The sequence below is a fragment of the Cyprinus carpio genome, chromosome A1, assembly GCF_018340385.1.
Source record: "Cyprinus carpio isolate SPL01 chromosome A1, ASM1834038v1, whole genome shotgun sequence".
In the NCBI taxonomy this organism is placed as follows: Eukaryota; Metazoa; Chordata; class Actinopteri; order Cypriniformes; family Cyprinidae; genus Cyprinus; species Cyprinus carpio.
The window spans coordinates 32,556,479-32,578,914 of NC_056572.1; the positions used below are offsets into that span (position 1 = coordinate 32,556,479).

General features: G+C 34.7%; 3 protein-coding genes across 5 annotated transcripts in view; 2 read left to right on the forward strand and 1 right to left on the reverse strand.

The window, feature by feature from the left end:
- Positions 1-22,436, forward strand: part of LOC109093063 (type II inositol 3,4-bisphosphate 4-phosphatase) — a 577,378-nt gene that overhangs the window by 199,477 nt on the left and 355,465 nt on the right. The window lies entirely within an intron of this gene.
- On the forward strand, positions 273-2,977 carry LOC122145977 (cell wall protein DAN4-like). Of its 3 annotated transcripts, XM_042762985.1 has the most exons (5): positions 273-527; positions 597-970; positions 1,116-1,177; positions 1,757-1,914; positions 2,602-2,975. In XM_042762985.1, exons 2-5 carry the CDS (start codon positions 644-646, stop codon positions 2,628-2,630), a joined length of 576 nt encoding a protein of 191 aa, XP_042618919.1. In that variant the 5' UTR covers positions 273-527; positions 597-643; the 3' UTR covers positions 2,631-2,975. The 3 variants fall into 3 exon arrangements, with proteins under 3 accessions (XP_042618919.1, XP_042618901.1, XP_042618910.1); XM_042762967.1 differs by having other exon boundaries at positions 273-970; positions 2,602-2,977; XM_042762976.1 differs by having other exon boundaries at positions 273-970; positions 1,825-1,914; positions 2,602-2,977.
- Positions 20,222-22,320, reverse strand: LOC109065582 (coiled-coil domain-containing protein 86-like). Its single transcript, XM_019082547.2, has 4 exons — positions 21,670-22,320; positions 21,289-21,418; positions 20,723-20,797; positions 20,222-20,606 (listed from the first exon to the last, which is right to left on the reverse strand). The coding sequence occupies exons 1-4, from the start codon at positions 22,191-22,193 to the stop codon at positions 20,469-20,471; spliced, it is 867 nt and encodes a 288-aa protein (XP_018938092.1). The 5' UTR covers positions 22,194-22,320; the 3' UTR covers positions 20,222-20,468.

A 22,436-nucleotide genomic window follows, 5' to 3' on the forward strand; every position in this document is an offset into this window, starting at 1 on the left:
CATTCAAAACATTAACAAATGATTAAAAAAAAACATCAAAAACCACAGCACAAACAATGCTTGCCCATTTGTCCTGCCTCTAACACACCAACTTTGAGGACAAAATGTTCACTTGCTGCCTATTATCCCACCCACTAACAGGTGCCGTGATGAAGAGATATGAAGAATATGAAGATTTAATTGTTGTTGTTCATTTTGTTATGCCTGATACACTATGTAGCTATATATAAATAGTATATCAGTCTGGAGAACTAAAAAATTGACTAGCCAATAGCGCGTCTATTGCCAAGGTGTGCGTAGAGGGTTGAATGTACAGTCTTATAGAAATAATGAAAGTACAAAATAAATGTAGTATTAGCTGAACTTGTAAATAATTGAACATGAGACAGTGATTTTTTTTTTTTTTTTTTTTTTTTTGTCAATGTTGACTTGAGGTTTTATCTATAACACTAGCTCAGCAGATACCACAACAGCGTCAGAAACAACCCTGTCCACTTCGGCCACTCTCTCTTCAACTGCTTTTCAAGGTACAACTATTAGTACAGTTGAAACATCCACAAGACCAACAACTTCAATACCAATGGCTTCTTCCACAGTCCCAACAACTCTTTCTGGAATATCCACCAATAGTGCAGCAATTACCATGACAGCACCACAATCAACAGCTTCTACCTTGGCTTCAGTCAGCTCCTTTTCACCAGCCTTTGACACATTAACCACTAGTGCTACAACGGTCATCCCTTCTACGGATTCTACAGCCTCTACAGCTTCTCCAGCATCTACAGCATTGACAACCATTACAGTATCTACAGCTTCTACAACATCTACATCTTCCAGGACAACTACTGCAAAATTAGTAACTGAGGTGCTAACAGATCTGGAGTTTCGCTCCACAGACACATTTATAGACGCACTGAAGGATTCAAAGTCTGCAGAGCACAAGAATAGGGCTAAGCTTGTCAGGGATGAGGTGAGTTAAAATCCATTTATTGTATTTACTGTAACACATTATACTTTTCTTGAATTTTAAACCTATAGTTAAAAAAATATATACAAAAATTATGTAACAAATACTATTTGTACTGATGTCTGCAACTGTTTGATATCTGATCCAGCTTGAAGCAGTCTATAGACCCAAGTATGCTAACTTCCTCAAAGTGATTGTCCTAGGATTCAGGTAAATACAGTACATTGCAATGCTGCTTATTTATGTGTGTGTGTGTGTGTGTGTGTGTGTGTGTGTGTGTGTGTGTGTGTGTGTGTGTGTGTGTACCTATTTAACTAAATTTTGGAGACAAATTTGTACCCAAAATTGAGCTAAACCTGACAAAATCTCCAAAAAAAACTCCCTTTGGGTCGGCCTCGTTTGTAAAACTGATATAAAAATAAATTAAACAGTTTTTTTTTTTTGTTAAATTGTAAAAATGCAAAAAGTTTCCTGTAAGGGGTAGGTTTAGGTGTAGGGTTGGTGTAGGGCAATAGAATATACAGTTTTTACTGTATTAAAACCATTACGCCTGTGGAATGTCCCCATTTAGATAGTAAACGTGTGCGTGTGCATATGTGTGTGTGTGCATGTGTTCCAGGTATTCCTTATGCAGTGGGTCCAGATGTCTCCACAAGGATAGTAAAACCTGAAATTGCATAGACAAAATTTCATTTTTGTGTGTGTGTGAGAGAGAGAGAGAGAGAGAGAGAGCATTCAATAAACTGGATTTTTAAAGGTAACATATATTAATTGCAAGATTTACTTTAGACAAGGGTCAATCATCACATCAACACAACTAGTCTTCAGCTTTAACCAAACTATTCCATCCATTCAAGAGAGTTCAACCTTCCTCTTGAGAGCAGTGGAAACAGGAGAAGTCAATCAACTGAACAGGATTCCTCAATCAATTTTAGTCAATGGTTCAGGTAAGCTCTATACTCAGTAGATTTATAATCTTCTATACCTGTAAAATTTCTATTAATATAATTATGTCTATACACCTTATGCATCAGAGAAACAAGCATGCAGTCATCTTTAGGGGCTGTTCACATGGAATGGTAACTTTTTTTTTTTTTTTTTTTTTTTTTTTTTTTTTTTTATTGTTTTTTTTTTTTTTTTTTTTTTTTTTTTTTTTTTTTTTTTTTTTTTTTTTTTTATTTCTCTTACTGCATCATGTCTTAAATGCGCACTTTGAGACCATTACATTCTGTGCCGCACTTTCATTCCTGCACACTGCGTGTCACATTTTTAGACGCAAAGACGTGTTCTGTGTGAATGGGCCCTTAGAATGTTGTCTTTGAACTTCCGTTTTTGTATTAGCACTGCATATTTCCATGGCATTGCTGTCAAAGTGTAATTAGCTGATGAAGTGGATTTACTTTTTGTAGTGTTAAAAGATATCACGAGCATTCTAATGTTTGAGGAGAACGTCAGCAAATGTCAGTAGACTGGGAACATTTATAAAATGAGCAGTTCATTCATAAATCCTTAAGATCTTACCTTCATGCTGTGGAAATACAAACCAGAAGACAATGAGCACAGTGCTGAAAAGGGGCGGGGCTATATAAGGTCTACAGAGTTATCCAGCTAATTTGCTTGTGCTTTTATTACAGCTACAACTGTGGCTCCTGCAGCAGCCTAAGCAAGAACATTAACTAAAGCAACCACTTCAACCACAGCAACTACAACTTCAGGTGGATTAAAGATTGAATCCAGTCTGCTCCAAGCTACATGCTTCATTATTATGTCTAAAATATTTAGGCTTTCCCTATAAATCCCTTAAACATATAAATCAAGCAAACGTGAGATTGCATCCAGACATGCTGTTACAAACTAAACAGCAAATCCATTTTTCTCATTACATGGTTTATAGTATTTGCCATTGCTGTACACACTCAAATAATGGTAATATAAGCTAGTATATAAATATATTGCATTGTTCTTCAGTTAACAGTAGACTAATTAAGAAAAATCTATAAATTTGTTGTATTATTGGTTGTATGTGTTTTTCCTAATAATGTCTGTTTTCCAAATTAAAGTTAAAAAAAAATGTGAAATGTGTTTGTTGGGCTGTTCTAAGGTTAAATGTGGGTTATACTTCTTTTTTTGTCTTGTATGTTCTAACATTGCAATATGTCATTTTAATTTTAATCAAATAAAAATATTATCAAAAGTATTATTATTCAGAAATGTATATGGTTCAAATACTCTACAGTAATCAATGTTCAAATGCAACTAGACTCAGTTTACTTAACCTTTGGTCAACATTTTTTTTTTTTTTTTACCATAAGTAGGCAATTCGTAGCTCTTGAAATGTTTTTAACTCAAGTGTATTTTTTACCTAGGGAATGTTGAGGTACGAGTATATCTAGATGCCATTGTCTACACACCATATAAAACAAGACAGTTACAAAACTGTGAGAAAATTCAACCATGTAATTCAACCATGTAATAATATACAGTGGTACCAGTTTTTTTTTTTTTTTTCACATATTTGTCATGCTTAAAAGATTCAGATCAAACTAATTTTTATATTATACAAAGATTACCAGAATAAATACAAAATGCAGTTTTGAAATAATGATTTCATTTATTAAGGGCAAAAAGCAGTCCAAACGTACATTGCCCCACGTGAAAAGTATTTGCCCCCTAAATCTAATAACTTGTAGTTCAACCCTTCGCAGCAACAACCGCAATCAAGTGTTTGTGATTACTGGCAATGAGTCTTTCACATCACTGTGGAGGAATTTTGGCCCGCTCTTCTTTGTAGAATTGTTTTAATTCAGCCACATTGGAGGGTATATGCGTGTGTGTGTACAATTTTCACACACATTACACATATTTTCATATGCCAATGAAATGTATAACTATGCAAAAGGTGAGATAAAAGTTTATGAATATGTTTCAGCTTTATGTAAAGGTGTTAACTCATACAAGAGAAATAATTAAACTTAGCTATAAACTTAACATAAAAGAAGTTAAGTTTTTGTTTTTATTGCTTTATATTTTTATATTAATATTTACCTGGTCCATGCATTTATTGCGATATATTTAAAACTATCCCATATATTATTGTTTAATATATTGCATTATATTTTCCAGTTTATTCCCATGTGTTTTTGTTTTGGTAAGTGCAGTGCATTCACAGAGACTGTAGATCAGTCAGAAGAACTGTGTAAAGGCTGAGTGATTTACAGTCAGGTGTCTGGTGAGATGGGTGGAGCTGGACTGTCAGTGTGGTTGTCACAAAAAGTGCTTTATGAGTCACACAGCTTGAGGGAACTTTCAAATGGCAGACAAGGGTGTGAATAAACATAAAGAGAGATGCTTCCTCATGCTTTCTGCCAACTTTTGCATAGCTCAGTGCAAAGAGAGAGAAGCAGGAATTTTAGATTTTTTGTTTTTCAATGCTGTCTCTTGTTGTTGGCCACAGTCCCACTATTTACTGAAGTCTTGTTTATATAAATACTGTCTTATGCAGTAAACAAGGTGGTATAATTTACACAAAAAGGAAACTGAAACCTGTTTGTTTCTTCTGTGAAAAATGTAATTCTGAAGATTTTTTGGCCACTGTTTTTATAAAATATAATTATTGCAGAAGTCATTCAAACAAATGAAAGTATAAAAAAGATATAGAAGTTTATATATACTGTAAAGAAAATGTACTGTACTGAATTGTTTTATTTTATATCAAAAAAATATTTTATAAAATATTTTGTTTATCCAAAATAACTATAAAGTTAAAGCCTAATGTCTAAATAAGTTATGTTCTTTGGATGTTCTTTTTTTTCTAATAATCATGACAACAGTCCACAGCATTCAGAAATTTCCCCTTTAGTTTCAGAAAACCAATACTCCGATTTTATTTTCAAATCCCTTATGGTTAAGTTTTAATTTCCTTACAACTGGAAAAGTAACAGATTAAAAAAAAAATGTATCTGCCTATGTAGGCCTACAAGACGCTGTGATAAAGCTTCTATAAAAAAAGCGATTTTTGAATGATTTAAATACAGGTAACACCAACAAATTCTATTAAATTCTATTAAATACGCTATATTTGATTTCCTTTGCAGTTACAGGGTACGGTGCAGCTGCATGACGAGAATGTTGTCGCACTCGTAACCTTGACAGCAGCAGCAGCAAACTGCTTCACAACAAGTTGCGGAACTAGTAATATTTCAGGCGTAAATCACCACCCGTCACGTCTGCACTAATTATAACAGCCTGCATCATTCCTATAATAACTTCCGTGTCCCATGACTGACAATATTGTAATAGGCTATACTGTATATATATTCAAAATGTAAGAAATTGCCACTTTTCATGTCTTGAAAAGTGTGACAATATATTCAGCCTACTTAACGTAATGTATGTAGTTTTATAATCAGTAGGCTAATACATTTCACAAAGTTTTACTGCGTGTAGTTTATGTGTTTATGTATAAATATATTTTTTGTGATATATTTATATATTTATTGTGATATATAAAATTTGAATATGTATATATGTGTGCGTGTGTGTATTTGTGTGTTAACCATGACTTTAAAAGACATCCAATTGTCCACATATCATAATATTTTAATATTTCTCTCAGTACATTTTTCTTATATACATCACTCATATTTTCATAGGTCTATGAAATGTGTAACTATGCAAACAATAAAAACAAATATAAAATTGTATATGTTTCAGCTTTATGTGAATCTATGTGTTAATACATAATTCAATACAGTTATTATATAAAAGTAGAGCAGTTTTTGTTTTTATTAATGCTATATATTTTTATATCAATATTTACATGGCCCATGCATTTATTGCAGTATATTTAAAACTATAAGGACCAGTGTCCCATATATGGAAATGTATTGTTTAATATATTGATTTATATTTTCCAGTTTATTCCCATGTATTTTTGTTTTCATAAGTGCAGTTTCATAAGTGACATAAAGTGCTTGATTAGTCCCACAGCTCGAGGGAACCTTCAAATGGCAGAAAAGGATGTGAATAAACATAAAGAGAGGTGCTTCCTCATGCTATCTGCCATCTTTTTGCATAGCTCATTGCAAAGAGAGAGAAGCAGGACAACTATTTTACGTACAGTTTCTGCAGTCTTGTTGACATTAATATGTTTTTAGTGAATGAGGACTTGGCTGTCAACCTCCAAAATTACAACTTGTTTTTGACCTATTTCATTTAATATAAAAGCTGTTTATACAACATGTGAGCTATTTTTATTTTTATTGAAGTCATTTGAAGACATGATAGTTTTGTGTGACGCTTTGTGAGGTCATTAGATGTCATGAGAGAACTATGTGAACTGATGTCCGAACAAACCATTCTTTTTGCTTTAAGCCTTTATTGTGAATCATTAAAACTTTTAAATGAATCAGTTGATTAAAAAAAATGGAAAAAAAAATCAAAGTTGAAAATAAAAACAGTGTTTATTTAGCAACTTCATAAGCCTTCATCTCAAATGAGAAGATTTCTCATGTACATTATCTAAAATATTTCAAAACACAATTTCTTTGAGTAAAGCTTTTTAACCCCTTAACTGTCACCCCCCATTTTTGAACATAAACGTGAAAGTGCACTAACCAAAATTGTTATAATTCATGGAATGCAGACATGAGATTGGTCTATTTTAAAGGAGACAATCAGCAGATTATTGCAGAAGTCATTAAATGGAAGTATAAAAAAGTTATAGAAATATATATATATTAAAATATTATTTTCATCCTGTCCAAGACTCTGTGATAGGACAGTCCTGCGACTACAAAGGACAAGCGGTTTGGGAAATGGATGGATGGAAAATCCAGTCCAGTGCTTCCTGCTCAACAGTGTTCAGCTGTATTAAACAATATGAGACTATGTGATGTCATGTATTACACACATCTTTCCTTATCAGATCTCAAGATACTAAAGAATTGACCCAACAAACCTTGGCCTTCTATTACGTCGTTAATGTAAAGAGGTTTCTGACAAGCTGCATACTTTAAAAAACAGAGAAATGTAAAATTACAGTAATGCATGACACACCCAAATTCTCTCTTCTCATTGCGTCACATGCCTGTGCACAAACTGTCCAAACTAGCAAAACAGCAACATTCTGAGTCTTGTTTTTCATGTCATGTGCAGCTGTGACACCCTGTGTGTCATCAGGTTTCAATGAATGAAACAGGAAGTTTACTAAAAGCTGTAATAAATATAGGTATTATATGTATCATATGGCGTGAAATTCTCAAAATACAATGGCAATCATATCATTTGACTTTTCAGTCATAAAAAAAAGTTTTCAAATACACTAGCAACTACACATTAAAAATACATAATTCTATAACTCAATTCATTATTTAAATAACACGTATTTGATTCTCTATATAATTTTGAACATTTTCCATTGTACATTTAATTACATTTTCAACTGATTGAGATCAAATGAAATTGACATTTAATTATTTATTTTTAAATCCTTTTATTAAAAACATAATTACATAATTAGCGTAGCTGTTGTTCCAACCAAGCAAACTTGATTTGTTTAACCCAAGCTAAAGAATAGTAATGTGCATTTGATCAGATATAACTGCAGTACAATATTATGAGATGCATTATTTGAATGCTTGGCCAAAGAGATTTGTCTTTAATCTAGATTTAAACAAAGAGAGAGTGTCTGAACCCCAGTTGTTATCAGGACGGCTATTCCAGAGTTTGGAAGCCAAATGCGAAAAATCTCTACCTCCTTAAGTGGACTTTTGTGGGAAGTATTTGATATGATATCAAAACCTTCAAAAAGATTAGAAAATTACAAATTACAACAGTTACAACCCTTTATTTAGTCATGAAAATAAAATGATGGATTAATGGATATATTTGTGTGTGTGTGTGTGTGTGTGTGTGTGTGTGTGTGTGTGTGTGTGTGTGTGTGTGTGTGTGTGTGTGTGTGTGTGTGTGTGTGTGTGTGTGTGTGTGTGTGTTTAAAAAACAAAAATAAACTGTTTCAAAGTAAGGATGTGTTTTGTTCTGCAATTAAATAAAGTGTGTACTGAATAAACATTTTCTGAACTTATTAACCAGGTCACCTCAAGATATCCACATGATAATATTTTATTTATTTATTTTTTTTTCTGTTCAACAGACAAGCATGCATCTGTTTTGGAGCAATTTACTACACTCTGGGAATCTGAAGCATTTGTGACATGTTAACTTTTTCCCATAACATCAAGCTCATGTGAATGCCTGGCACTGTTCATCTGGTCACACGTTCTTTTTAATTACTCAATCATGCAGTGTTTACCAGAATTGCATATTTGAATTTGCGTAAGAGCAGGAAGTGGCTCTGATTTAATTAACTGGGAGAATTTAGGTTTGCAGGTGAATCGCCACCATGAATACAGAGAGCCTGAATCATCTGCACTGGGCAAATCCCTTTTAATTAACAGGAACTTCCTTTACTTCTTTGTCATGCTAGAATCACTCTTGAACACAGCCACTGGTTTATTGCTTTTAGAAATATGATTAAGTTAATTTTTACATATTAAACTTTCCATTTTAGAAACTGAACATTGCATATATATTGCAAATGTATTTACATACCTGACTACAGATGACCAAGCAACCCAAAATTAGAGAGTCATGCAAAACAGAATTCACATATGCTTTGCTCTTCACAAGAAAGGCCTAATTTTTTATGAAATTTGTAAAATATTCATATTAATATAATGAATTTTCAGTTTAAAATTGAAACTCTATATTTGGAAAAATTGTAAAACACTAAAAATCTATACAGACATTTAAAAAGTAGTGAACATAATTAATGATAGCATGCTTAATAATAATAATAATAATAACAAACAGTTTCAATATGTTTTTAATATTCTAAACAAGTTTAAAACTGTTAGTTTAAATAAAATAAGTGCCATTAGAAGAAACACCCACATAGAGAATAAAAGTGACTATAGTGTTGTAGATTACTGTATGCAGCCAACTTCAGGCGTGACTGTGCAGAGCTTGAGAGATATTTAGTCAGCTGTTTGTAGGTGTGCCAGTATAAGAGGGACACCTTGTGGTTTAATACTTTTTGTCACGGATGTGTCATTTAGCTTTTTGATGATAAGAATCGCCCAAAATATCTTCTTGCAAGGTACCCTATAAAGGGCTATTGCTGATTAATCTTGAGCTGTCAATACAGTAATCTCAGAAGAAACTTCAAGTTAACTTACTGTATGTAGCACCATTTACAACAGCAACAGCTGACCAATGTGCTTTACAGCATCAAATAAAATAACTATTAAATCATCATGTATCAACATTTAAAATATATAACAAAATATAAGAAATAAAACCAGAATTGTCATCAAAAATCGAGTACAGAGAAGGAACATCAAGGGACATTGTAAGCGATGGAGTGGTAATGCATTTTGAGTAGAGATTTAAAAACCAGGAGCAGATCTGACATGAACTGGTAAGCTATTCCAGAGTTTAAGGCCTACAACAGTGAAGGTACATTCACCCCTTTTCTTTAATTCAACTCTAGGAACAATGAGCAATCTAAGACTACTAGATCTAAGAGCTTGAGAGGGGTTATGTAAGGAAAGCAGTTCAGATAAATATGAGAGGGCTAAGTTGTTTTAAGACTTAAAGACAAAAACAAGGATTTTAAACTGGACTCTAAAATGCACAGGCAGCCAATGCAGAGAAGCTAAGACAGGAGTGATATGAGTAAATTTACACAGGCCCATTAAGAGTCTTGCTGATGCATTTTGGACCAACTGGAGACAGGCCAAGGTAGTGGTATTCATTCAACAATACAATGAGTTACAGTCATTTAAACATGATGATATAAAAACATGAATTACTCTCTCAAAGTCATGAAAAAAGGCTTGAGGAAAGGCTTGATTTTAGAGAGAAGATGGAGACTAAAGAAACAAGATTTAACCACAGAATTTACTTGACTATCAATTTTCAGCTCACTGTCAAGCAAAACACCCAAGTTTTTAACAAGGGTTTTGGCTTGGGATGTAACAAAGTGATTACTGAGATATTTTAAGGGAATGCCACTAGGGGGACCAAAAAGTAGCATTTCAGTTTTCTTTTCATTTAGGTTGAGAAAATTTAATGACATCCAGATTTTGATATCCTTCATACAAGCCAACAAAGTGTCAAAGGTGTTACTATCAGAGTGTTTAAGTGGCACATAAATCTGGGTATCATCAGTGTAGAAGTGAAACGAGACTCCATATTTCCTGAAAATAGAGCCCAAAGGGTGCATGTACAGAGAGAAAAGTGTTGGTGTAGGTATTGATCCCTGTGGGACCCCCCATGGGAGGTTAGCAGCTTGTGACATGTGGGTGCCTAGCCAAACTGAGACCCTCCAGTCCTTAAATAGGAACTAAACCAACTTAAAACGGTTCCCGTCCAGCCCACATAGGACTCGCGTCGGGCAATAAGAATATTATGATCTATCATGTCAAATGCAGCAGTAAGATCTAATAGCACCAATACAATACAATCACCCTGGTCAGATACCATATTTAACACCTTTAATGAAGCCGGCTCAATACTATGAAAAGTTTTGAATCCTGACTGAAATGTTTCATAGATGGAGTTTTTTTAACAAAAAAAAGAGTTTAATCAAAGTTGAACCACTTTTTCAAGAATCTTAGAAAGAAAACGCAAATTAGAGATAGGCCTATAATTAGCAGGATCTGCAGGGTCAAGATTTGGCTTCTTGAGAGATGGGACTACCAGTGCATGTTTGAAATCAACTGGTACGGTCACCAAACTAAGTGATTTGTTGACAATAGCCAAAAGACTGGGTCCCAAAGTCTCAAAGAGTTGTTTCAAAATATGGAAAGGAATGATATCAAATGAGTAAACAGTAGGTTTTAGTTGAGCAATAATTTTTTGTAGAGCAGACAATGAGGTGGGTTCTATCATGTTCTTGTTATGTGGGTTTGTTCATAAAAACATCAGAGGAGAGCACTGTGACTGTTGATCAGCTTTAATACCGCCACTAGAACACACACACTCTCACAGGATGCAACAACTTCTACACATCCACAACATAACACTGCCCTCTAGCGGGACCTTAATTTAACTAGCATCAATACTCACAGACTTGAGTTCTTTTAATTACCTATATGCAGCCACATATACTACAGGTTCAAAAGCACTCCAAGTGAGAGCACGCAAAGGAGGTTCGATAATGTCACAGTATGTTATAACAGACTGTGGTCTCTGATCGGCAATCTTTTTAAGAAAAAAACTAAGAAAATTGTCCGATGTTAAGGAACTGTGTGACAGTTAGCATGAGGATTGAGAACCGAGTTAATAATAGAAAAGAGAGCATTAGGCTTATGACAATTTTGATTTATAATGTCAGAGAAATATTTTGTTTTAGCTGCTTTAGCATTAGCCAATGCAGCCTGTAATACTTCATAATCTACTTGAAGCTTGGATTTCTTCCATTTTCGTTCAGCTTTTCTATAACTCCGGCGGAGAGAAAGTGTGTGGTCATTTAACCAGGGCATAGGTTTTGACTTTAATTTGTTTGGGTTTTTAAAGGGGCAACAGAGTCTAAAATACTAAGACAAGTGGAATTAAAAAGAGAAAGGTGATCATCCATGTCTAAGTTAGTCATTGGGTTCTCTAACAGATCAAAAGAGTAACTTTCTCTGTATAATTATGTAAAGTTATTGATAGTAATAGCATTAAACGTACAAAATGATCTGAAAGCACCATGAGGTTTATCAAACCAAGCATGGATAGGGACAATAAAAAGAAGAAGCTTATGATCAGAAAATTTGAGGTCAGAAATAGTCCTATCAGAAACAGACAGATTATATGACAAAACCGGGTCTAGCATATGACCCTAAATGTGAGTAGAGCCTTTCACCCATTTTATAAGATCAAATGAATCGACCAGGTTTAAAAAATCCTTAGACAAAGAGTCAGATCTACAACAGATATGGATATTTAAGTCCCCAAGGATCATCAGGCGATCTTATTTTATAAAACGTACACTTAGAAGGGCTGGGAATCCTTCAATGAAATCGTTGGCAGGTTTAGGAGGACAGTGGATCAAAGCCACCACCAGCGGATTAGGGGAATCAAATTGATAAATTTGTAGTTCATAACTGTGGGAGGCATTTATGGGTGTATATTTTAATCAATAAGCTAAAATATTTAACATTTATAGAATGATTGCCATCTTAACAATTTAGTTTAATCAAACTGAAGAAACTACAATCAATTATAGAGCAATCAAATTACAAAAAGATACATCTGGTCTAAATTTTTGTCTTGAATTACATTGAAAAGTGAGGGCTGTGACAATAGCAACAATAACATAGTGAATAATAAAAGTTTTTATTATTTATTTATACTTTATTCTTGGAATTACTGAATGATAATCGAGGGTTTTCTTCTTAAGGTCTTTTTAAGGGCTCATAATTAACACATCGTTCATTTTTATCCAAAGAGCAATTTTAAACATTAACTGTAGAGGTCGCCCTAACAGCATATTTAGCTTCATTCGCAGGAAAAGGAGAAGAGAGCTTTGTTATAATACTGAGACTTATCAGACCTTCATCTGCACCTTTTCATTTATATTCAAAACCACTTGAAAATATGTTTGTATACGCTATTAATGTATTATCTACCCTGAAATAACAATAAACAATAATCTGTTAATATTCATTAACAAAGATTAATGACTTAATTAACGACTGTACTTCACCAAAATAAATAAAGAAATATTTTTCTATAATTATTCTTTTAGGTATTTGAAGCCACGCAGTGGTTTTCAGACTTCCAGTTGGACTTTTCTCAACACTATCTTTTTGTTCTTTTAAAATTATCTGAGATGTCAGATAATGAAATATCTGGCACATAAACATTCATACCACTGGAGTTGCCATATGCTTCCTGCTATCTACAACCAAGAAATACTCCGATACCGCTACCTAAAAACTGTACCTGAAAATGATCAAGTGAAAGTGAAACTTTGTTTAGGAATTCACAATATCTACCCTTCTTCTATTATGGCACTAATAAACACACCCAGTCATCCAGATTCTCACCAAACACATGATTTACTAGAAACGAGCGCTCAGCACTGCCTGCCACCAATAACCATATATTCTCATGACCTAAATGTTATGAGATACAGGTGCACAGATACTGATATTTGGTGCACAGTGACTAAGGATCTACACTGGTCACAAGTCAAAGGATCAAACTTAAACAGGTGCTACTGTAGACTGCTATCAAAGCTGACAATAATTATTAGCTTAGCCATCTTGTTGTGCCACTCGTGATTATTTGTATTTGACTGGAGATCATTTTATCAATTTTTTCCAGAAACTGTGGATGATACATTTATACAGACTGAAAGCGAAAGTGTTTTGTTTTCAATATAGGCTACAACCTCCATGTATTCTATCTTCACAAACCCTTCCAGTTCAGTTACAGATCACAAGAAAAAAAAGTTAAACTTTTTAATTTATTTTATTATGTGTTTTATTTATTTATTTATTGCAGTCAAGTTCAATGTCTGCTCATACATGAACACAACACAAAACACACGATTGCTTTCAGTTTTATTTGCTTTTATTTTCACTAACATGAGCTGGGCTTGTATTGTTGTTGGTTTTTATTGATGATTTAGAAACAATACCAAAAAAAAAAAAAAAAAAAACCATTTTACACAGCCTTGTTATGGAATGCATAGTGTAAATATTACATTTCTCATTTATTTTTTGCTATTTTTCCCATTTGTATGGTAACCTTATTAAAACAATAAATTATTAACTTGTTTATTTTATGTCTTTTATAGCCTTTCAGCTGATTTTTTTATGTTAAAAATGTTTCTTTTTGTATAGAAATGTATAAATTACATACAAAAAAAAAAAAAAAAATCTAATAATTTTAGGCATTAGATCAAAATTTGTTAAAATGTTTCCAAAACTTTGATGATGTGATACATCATATGAGCTAACGGTAATGTAAGAGGGTACATCAAATGTAAACATAGATAAAAAGACAACAAGAAAAGACTTTTTTAACCTCCATAGCACTTCTGGTAGATGATGAATGTGGCTTCTGGCTTCACCTGGAGCTCAGAGAGCTTCTTTTGCAGCTGAACTGGTTTACCATTGTAGACCAGATTTCCACATCCTATAAGTTCTGGTTTGAGCTTCTGCACCTTTTTCTGCAGTTTTGCGATGGTATCGATGCTCCTCACAGTCACAGAAATCTTCATGCCGTTAGAGCCATTGAAGACATTCACTGGAAAGCTTTTAAGACCTGGTGAGACTGGCTCTTGGACCTGGAGAACGGCATGGGTGTTGTTTCCCAACGGTTCCGGAAAGGGAACAGGGTCGCCTTTGGGATGTTTGGGATCTCCTGTGACACACTGCTTGGGTCCACATGCTTCAGGCTGAAGAAGGACTGGAGCCTGAAAGTGATTCGGGATATTCTGAAAATGTCACATTATGACAATAAAACCAGCACAAGTGACCACAGCATTTTCATAAGACCACACACTATTCCAAGGGTCTTCAACCAGGGGTCCACCAAATTAATGTTTGTTCATGAGTAATTTTTCGTTAAATAATTAAAACTTTTTTTTTTAATTTAAAAAAAAAATCACACAGTCAGTTTTAGATATAAGCACCCCGAGACAAAAGCAAGAGCATCCTCAGTTGATACTGCAATAATATTGTAGGCGAAACAGATTTAACAAACGCGTTTTGAGTTTATGCTCTGGAGAAGGTGAAATCTTCCTGTTTACAGCGTGGTTTTGCAGCGGTGAGCAATATGTAGCCAATCACAGACTTGTATGTTGATCTCTTGAACGCAATGGCCAATCAGAGGTGTTTAAGGTAGAATCCGCTCGCTCACCACTCAAAAAAATATTGGGTTTTTATTGTTGAATTATGCTCACCCTCGCGAATCCTCTCTCATTAACAAACAACGACACAATGTAAGTAAGAGATTCATTATGCAGTGTAGACAACTACAGATAATAGATTACTAGAAAAATATTCGTATCAGTATATTTTTAAATTTCACTCCAATTTTTTATAAAAGTATAACGCCTTGTAAGTTAAATGAATGAATGAGTAAACTTGAAGCTAAAATTTAACAAAATGTTTATTTGTCCATCTGACAGTCCAATTAAAATGTGAATTTTTAATAAACAGTTCTGGTAACTGTAAATGTCCATTTGACTAGAAAAAAAAAAATAAAATGTATGGCTCTGCAAAAATTCTTTACAACAACTGAAACTCATTGTTGTCATGTTGTTTGTTATGATGCATTTGAACATGTAATATACAGGCAGTGATGCATGTGCAAGAACAATAATTTGCATAGTTCTGATCTGCTGTATTAAGTTATGTGCATAGTCTTAAAATATTATTTATTCTTAATATTTATTTTTTTAGTTTCTATTAATATTGAAGGCTGTAGGCTTAATATGTATCTCTGTTTGACAGGTTTTGTATCTGGGTCTTTGTCCTGAAAAACTTTGCAGACCCCTGCACTGTACTATTCTCATTAAAATGTATTTTAAATCATCTTACCACTGCTGTATAAACTTCTGTAGCCATGCTGTCTTGAGCTGCCAAGCATCCACAATCCAAGCTTAAGTTCTGTTACTGTACAAAGATCCTTGTTTATATACTCAGAGACATTTTGGGAATGTACCTGACTTTCTGTGTGTTGTGGCACTTGTAAACATGCCCAACCCTGCCAGGCTGATTTTCATCAAACACGAGATTTACAAGAACTGCACATGAATACCAAACTACCACTACATTGTGAGAGCATTCAGAAATGGGAATCACCGTACTTTATCTGCAGTCCAAAACAACTATTATTTTATTTCACTTTCATTTTAAGCAGTTGTAGTTGATTAATGTGCTTTATATGGTGAGGGAAACATGCTTAAGGATCTACATCAAGTTTAAAGTCAAAAAATCAAACCTATTAATGATAGAAGAATTTAGTTTTCTTGAGATTAATAATTTACCTTTGTGCAGACAGTCCATGGCCCTGCTAACTATCATCAGGGAAGAGAACGGGCAATTGTAAAATCATCACAGGGTCAGAAAACCTAACAAAAAAAAAAAAAATGTCAAACAGCACCTACATCACTTCATGTTGTTTGGGGAGGGTTTCAAGAAAAAATCTCCTAGCTCATCCAAAAACAAACTCCAGCATATTAATTTATCAGACACGACCGGGTTTTCAGATGTGACTGGCTTGTATATTCAGATTGTACTGGATTATGTGGTTTTTTTAAGCTAAAAATAATTTTGGGTTTGGTGATCAAGGTGGTTATTGGTGAACAATGTGTACAATGAAATATACTGCTGTATTTTTTATGTTGTAGGCCTATATTTCTGCTGGAGGTCCTGGACATCTTGTTTAGATACATGGCATCATGGACTCTATCAAATACCAACAGATAAAAAAATCAATAAGTCACTGACTCTGTTAGAAATCTTATAATGGGCCACGTTTGGATCTTCCAACCGGACAATAATCCAAACACAAACCTCAAAAACAACACAGAAATGGGTCACTGAGAACAAAACCAAGCTCTAGATTTTTTATCTGTTGGTATTTGATAGAATCCATGATGCCATGTGTCTAAACAAGATGTCCAGGACCTCCAGCAGAAATATAGGCCCACAACATCAAAAATACAGCAGTATATTTCATTGTACACATGGGGTACTTTTTATCTCTGTTTTCACCAAACCCATCTTGAGTGTTTGCTGCTAAAAAGCTAATTTTTTAGTTTCATCTGATCATAGAAGCCATTCCCATTTAAAGTTCCAGTCATGGCTGATAACTGAATATGCTGGAGTTTGTTTTTGAATGAGTTAGGAGAATTTTTCTTGTAACCCTCCCAAACAACATGTGTTGATGTAGGTTCTTTTTTTAAAGGTTTTCTGAACCAGAGACTCAACTATTTTCTGCAATTCTCCAGATGTGACCCTTGGAGAGTCTTTAGCCACTCAAACTCTCCTTCTCACCGCACATTAGGATGTTATAGACACACGTCCTCTTCCAGGCAGTCTCGTAACATTTTCTGTTGGTTGGAAATTCTTAATTATTGCCCTGATGGTGGAAATGGGAATTTTCACTGCTCTAGCTCTTTTCTTACAAGCCACTTCACCAATTTGTGAAGCTCAATAATCTTTTGCTGCACATCAGAAATAAATTATTTGGTTTTTCTCATTGTGATGGATGATTAAGGGAATCTGGGCTTTGTTTTCCCTCCTCTTTATATTTCTGTGAAACAGGAAGCCAGAGCTAGATGATTTCATGTTTATAATCATGCTGGAGTGCTCAAAATTGTGAATATGAATGGGAATATACTTCAGAGATATTTTACTCATAAGCATTTGTAGGGGTGCCAATAATTGTGACCAACGAGTATTTGAGAAAAACATTCATTTCATAATGATATTTCCCCTCTGTTTTAAATTCTTATTATCCAATGAAAGGATACATTTTTGTGATTTTTTTAACTAAAAGACCAAAAGGATTAACAATGCAGATGAATTTTCACAGCCTTTATCGCTCATATTTACCAAGGGGGCCAATATTTTTGGCCATGACTGTACATATACAATGTAAACAGAAATGCAAGGGGGTAAACGTAATGTCTTTCTCAAAACACCTGAGTTTTGATTTCTAAGGGAACAACTGATGTGTAAGTGTTTTCACACATGGTCACTGGGTGTAGGTCATCAGTAAATGAGTGGCATTTAAATGGCAGTTTCACAAATGAAAAAAAAGAGCTGTTAGTTTTGAATGATGTGTGTAATGTAGTGTACTATGTTTTAAAGTGTTTTATAATAGCAAACTCAGTTTAAAGCACGTTATGTGCTTATAGTTTTGCAGACTTGGTCTAAAGTTTAGATATATGAGTGAATGGTTTCACTGAGTGGGCCTCAAGTACAACTTTAAGTGTCTATAAGCAATTTTTTAAAACTGTAATTGGGTGTTAAAACAACCCCAATATTGGCTATTTAAATGTAAACAAAGAAACTGTGTAAAATTAAGAAATTTTTAAGATTCTGCTCTATTTCTTTGTGACATTGATCGTGTGACTCTTTGTACAGACGGTCAGATGATCCTCATATCCCAGATCATGCTGGAGAACATCATTATCAGGTTTTCTTCATGTAGCTTCAGTGCTGCTGCCATTACAGCAGACAAATTCAATGAAGAAATTCTGATGTTCATTTGTATGTTTCAATGCAGATTTTCAAGTGTTGGATATAATAACTATCAATTTAAATAACATTTAAATCTTATTGAATTAGAAAAGAATGCAAACTAGCATTTATTACTAGAGGTCTCAGATTATTGTATTTATTTTCATTGAAACTGGAGTAAAATTTACATGTGCAAATCACAATTACAGTCTTTTTAAAAACATTAAAAAAAAATGACATTACAATCTGAACGTTTATTGCTCCCATTAACATATTCATTTAGGAAATTTCTTTTAAAACATTTGTTCATACCTGTTATGAGGTTGCATATGACAAAATGTAGCCTGTTTTACAAAATAAGATATGCTAGACAGTTTCCTCTTCTAGGTGAGGTTTTGTTATTTCTGCTACTTCCGTTTTATGTTGTTTGCAGACATTAAAGATTATGTCTTAAAGTGTTCCGATTAAACTGAAAGTGAAATAGTTTTGTTGTGATTAATCCCTGAAAATACCCTTTCGTCACCCCTTCACCACTTGTTGCATTACTATTGATTAAACAGAGTTATGTGTATCCTGATACATGAATCATCAAACTAGCTAATGGTAATAGATGATGTAACAAGAAAGAAAAATTGTATTTATGGCACATTATGATACAGTATAACAAAACACATAGATGTAGATATACATAGATCTACGTCCTTGTTAACCTCCTTGGCATTTCTGGTAGGTGATGAACGTGGCTCCTGGCTTCACCTGAAGCTCGGACAGTGTCTGCCACAGCTGAACCGGTTTGCCATTGTAGACTAGATTCAGGCTTGCTCCAAGCTCTGGTCTGAGCTTCAAGACCTTCTGCTGCATTTTCCCGATGGTATCGGTGCTCCTCACAGCCACAGGAATCTTCATGCCATTAGAGCCATTAAAGTAAAACACATTAAAGCTTTTAGGACCTGGTGAAACTGGCTCTTGAACCTGGAGACTGGCGTGGGTGGAGTTTTCCAGCGGCTGGAAGTGGACAGGCACAGTGTCTTTGGGGTCTCTTTTGACGCATTGCCTGGGTTCAGCTTCATACTGAAGGTATCGAGCCTGAAAGAGAAGCAAGACATTTGTGAACGGAGCACTTTATCACAATAAAACAAACATACTAGGCTGGACACGAGTGACAATTACAACACTTTCATGTTAAAAGTCTTATGTAAAATATTTTGTTAAATGCTTATTATATGAAACGATTGTCTCCTTTAAACTGGATTTAAAATAATCTTACCAATGCTGCATGAAGAATTGTAGCCATGCTGTCCAACACAGGATATATTTTTGGTCTTCTGTGTTTCTTGTGCTCTTTGCTTTTATAGGCAAAAGAATACATTTGGAAAGTACCCTCTTAGCGACAGACTCCACCCCTACAATCACCTCATACAACTAGGTTGATTCCTTTTGTCTAGTTCACCTCAGGTCACCGGAGATAAAAATTACAAACTATAAAAAACTTTCAATGGAGGGACATCTGACGGAAGTGGTTAAAAATAAAATTAAAAAACCTGACATGTTATAATGGTTTATTTCCCTCTTGTTTGTTACTTTCTTTCTTTTTTTTTTATTTCAAGAGCACAACTTTAAAATCACCACTTGTGAACATTATATTTTTGCCTTCCATGACTGTAGTTATAGTATATATAGTATTGTTTGGGACTGAAAAGTACCAATCGCTCCACCTCATCATGTGAAAAGTACACAAGATACTGAAAGTGCAAGCATCTCAGCTAGATGAACAAAATCAAACCACATCCAACCATGAAGAAAAGAGTGGAAAGTCCCAAGGTAATACTCAAACTGAAACCTCTTTATATCATACGATAAAACAATAACAAAAATAAAACAATTTCACATGCATGAACCAGGAAGAAACTGACTGATTTATATATAAGGATATTTATTTATATAGTTTTTTAATGTGGCAATCACATAAAAAAAAATGTAACAGGTGACAGTTTTTTTCCATGAATTCAAAACATATTTGCTTTTTAATTTGCTGTACAAATATTACATCAAATCCAGAGACTTAAAGCAGATTCACATCCCAAGCAGTCAACTTAAGAGTCACAGATCCAAAATGATTACATGTCCCTAGTATTTGTGATTGTGAGGTTCACATGTGAGTTTATTCAACAGGCACTACACACGAATATCAACAACAGTGTGATCATGTCTGATGAGATTCTTTCACAACACTGCACTGAAACTCTCTACAAGCTGCTGTTTGTTTTCCCGGAACCCTTCTTGACACTGGGTGGTGTTTTCTGCACCGCTGAGAGCGTGTCTCTTTTCTCAATCTTCCTCAGCTGTTTCTTCTTCATTCTCTTGATCTTTGCCGTATTCTTAATCTGAAAGAGGCAAAGCAGTAACGAGTTATTTAAAAACACAAACAAAGAAGAGCTCGGCAGATAAAAAGTGTTAGTAACAACTGAATTTTTGGTGCAAAATGACATTCTGCATTTACCACTTGCACAATCTCCGCTTTTCTCTCATTTTCTGCTCGTCTTCTCAGGTTTTCTGCTCTCCTCCTCTTTTTCTCCTGCAAATATAGATTAGCAGAAAAAAGCACATATGAACAATGTTCACTCTAATTTCAGTTTTTATGACATTCTCCGCCAATCACAATGTCACTGTCACAAAGTTTCTCAGAAATTAAAACTTTTATTCAGCAAGGAAGCATTAAATTGGTCAAAAGTGAAATAAAGACAGCGTTGGTGAGCACAGGAGACTTGGTCTCAACTCCAAACCTTTGAAATGTAGTGTTACTACAAGTAGTTTATTACTATTACTTTTTCTCCACAACAAAACAACTTTCACAACAAGACAATATTCTAAACTATAAAACTATTCTCCGGTTTCACAGCCAAGGCTTAAGCCTAGTCCCAGACTAAAATGCATGTATGTTTTGTTTTAACTGTAAGAAACTTGCACTGACATACTCTAACTTAACACCATAAGTTGTATGGGTGTTGGACACAATGCAATCAAAATAAAAAGATAAAAACGTGCAGTTTTGAGGCATGAACTCGCCTCTTTCTCTCTGGCCTGCTCATCTTTCAGCTGTTGGTGGTACTGCTTCACCAGCTGCTTCTCTCTCTTGGCCTCCATCTTCTTTTCCCATGAAGTACGCAGAGGTTTGTCTCTCAACAGAGCGGAGAACCTACAAAACAAAGTTAGTGCTGAACACTTCAGCTAGATAACAGACAGAAGAAATACTAATGTTCTAGTAAACAGACAAATAGAGTTGTTTGTACTACAAAAATGAGCCACATGACAAAAAAATCTCACATACCAAAACATTATTATGGATTAACAGACATGCAAGAACGTGAAAACAAACATAGATGCAAAAATTTAAATAGGTCAGGTGTTATCTGGACAGTAATACGAAATGTTATAGGTGTTAATCACCTTTGCTTATTTCTGTCTTTCCATACTCTTCCAGATTTAGGCTTCCCAAGAGGTACCATCTTACTTTTATTCTCAATGGATTCTGAGTGAGTCCTTTTTTTGGCTCTTTTGTTGGGACCAGTGGATTCTGTCTCTGTGTTATTTACCACATTTTCCTTCTCACAGGCCTGATCTGACCTCATCAAATCTGCAGTGTCCGGTACTGAATCTTGGCTGACATCTGCTGGTGTTGATGTAGACACATCAGGACACACTGGTTCTGTCGCCGAGCTGCACTGATCGCCTTTAGTATCTGCTGTACATTCATCAGGTGGTGATTCCTGCTGAGACTCGGTGCTTTCTGTCGGATCTACTCGGACAACAGACTTTCTAGTCCGGCGGACGGGAGTTTTAGCCGCGGGCGTCCGCAGTCTGCGACCACTCCGTGTGCGACTCACAATGGGAGAATCCTCTTCGTTATCGAGAGCTTCTGCCTTCGCAACACGATCTCCACCGTCTGTTTCCTCGCTTATGGACGCAGACATTATCAGCGTTGTGCTGATCAATACAATACAATAATATTTAAACAGTAATGAAATCTTTACATGTGCGGAAACACACGTGTATTCCTCCTGTGTTTCGCCGAGAGCAGAAGAAAAATCTTCCAAAACCGAACGATAACATCGCCACCTAGTGGTTGGGAGACGCGTAGCGGTGATGGGAAGTCCGACTCATTTCTGCGAGTCGGTTCAAAGATCCGGATCATTGATAATTTCGCGTCCAGTAAA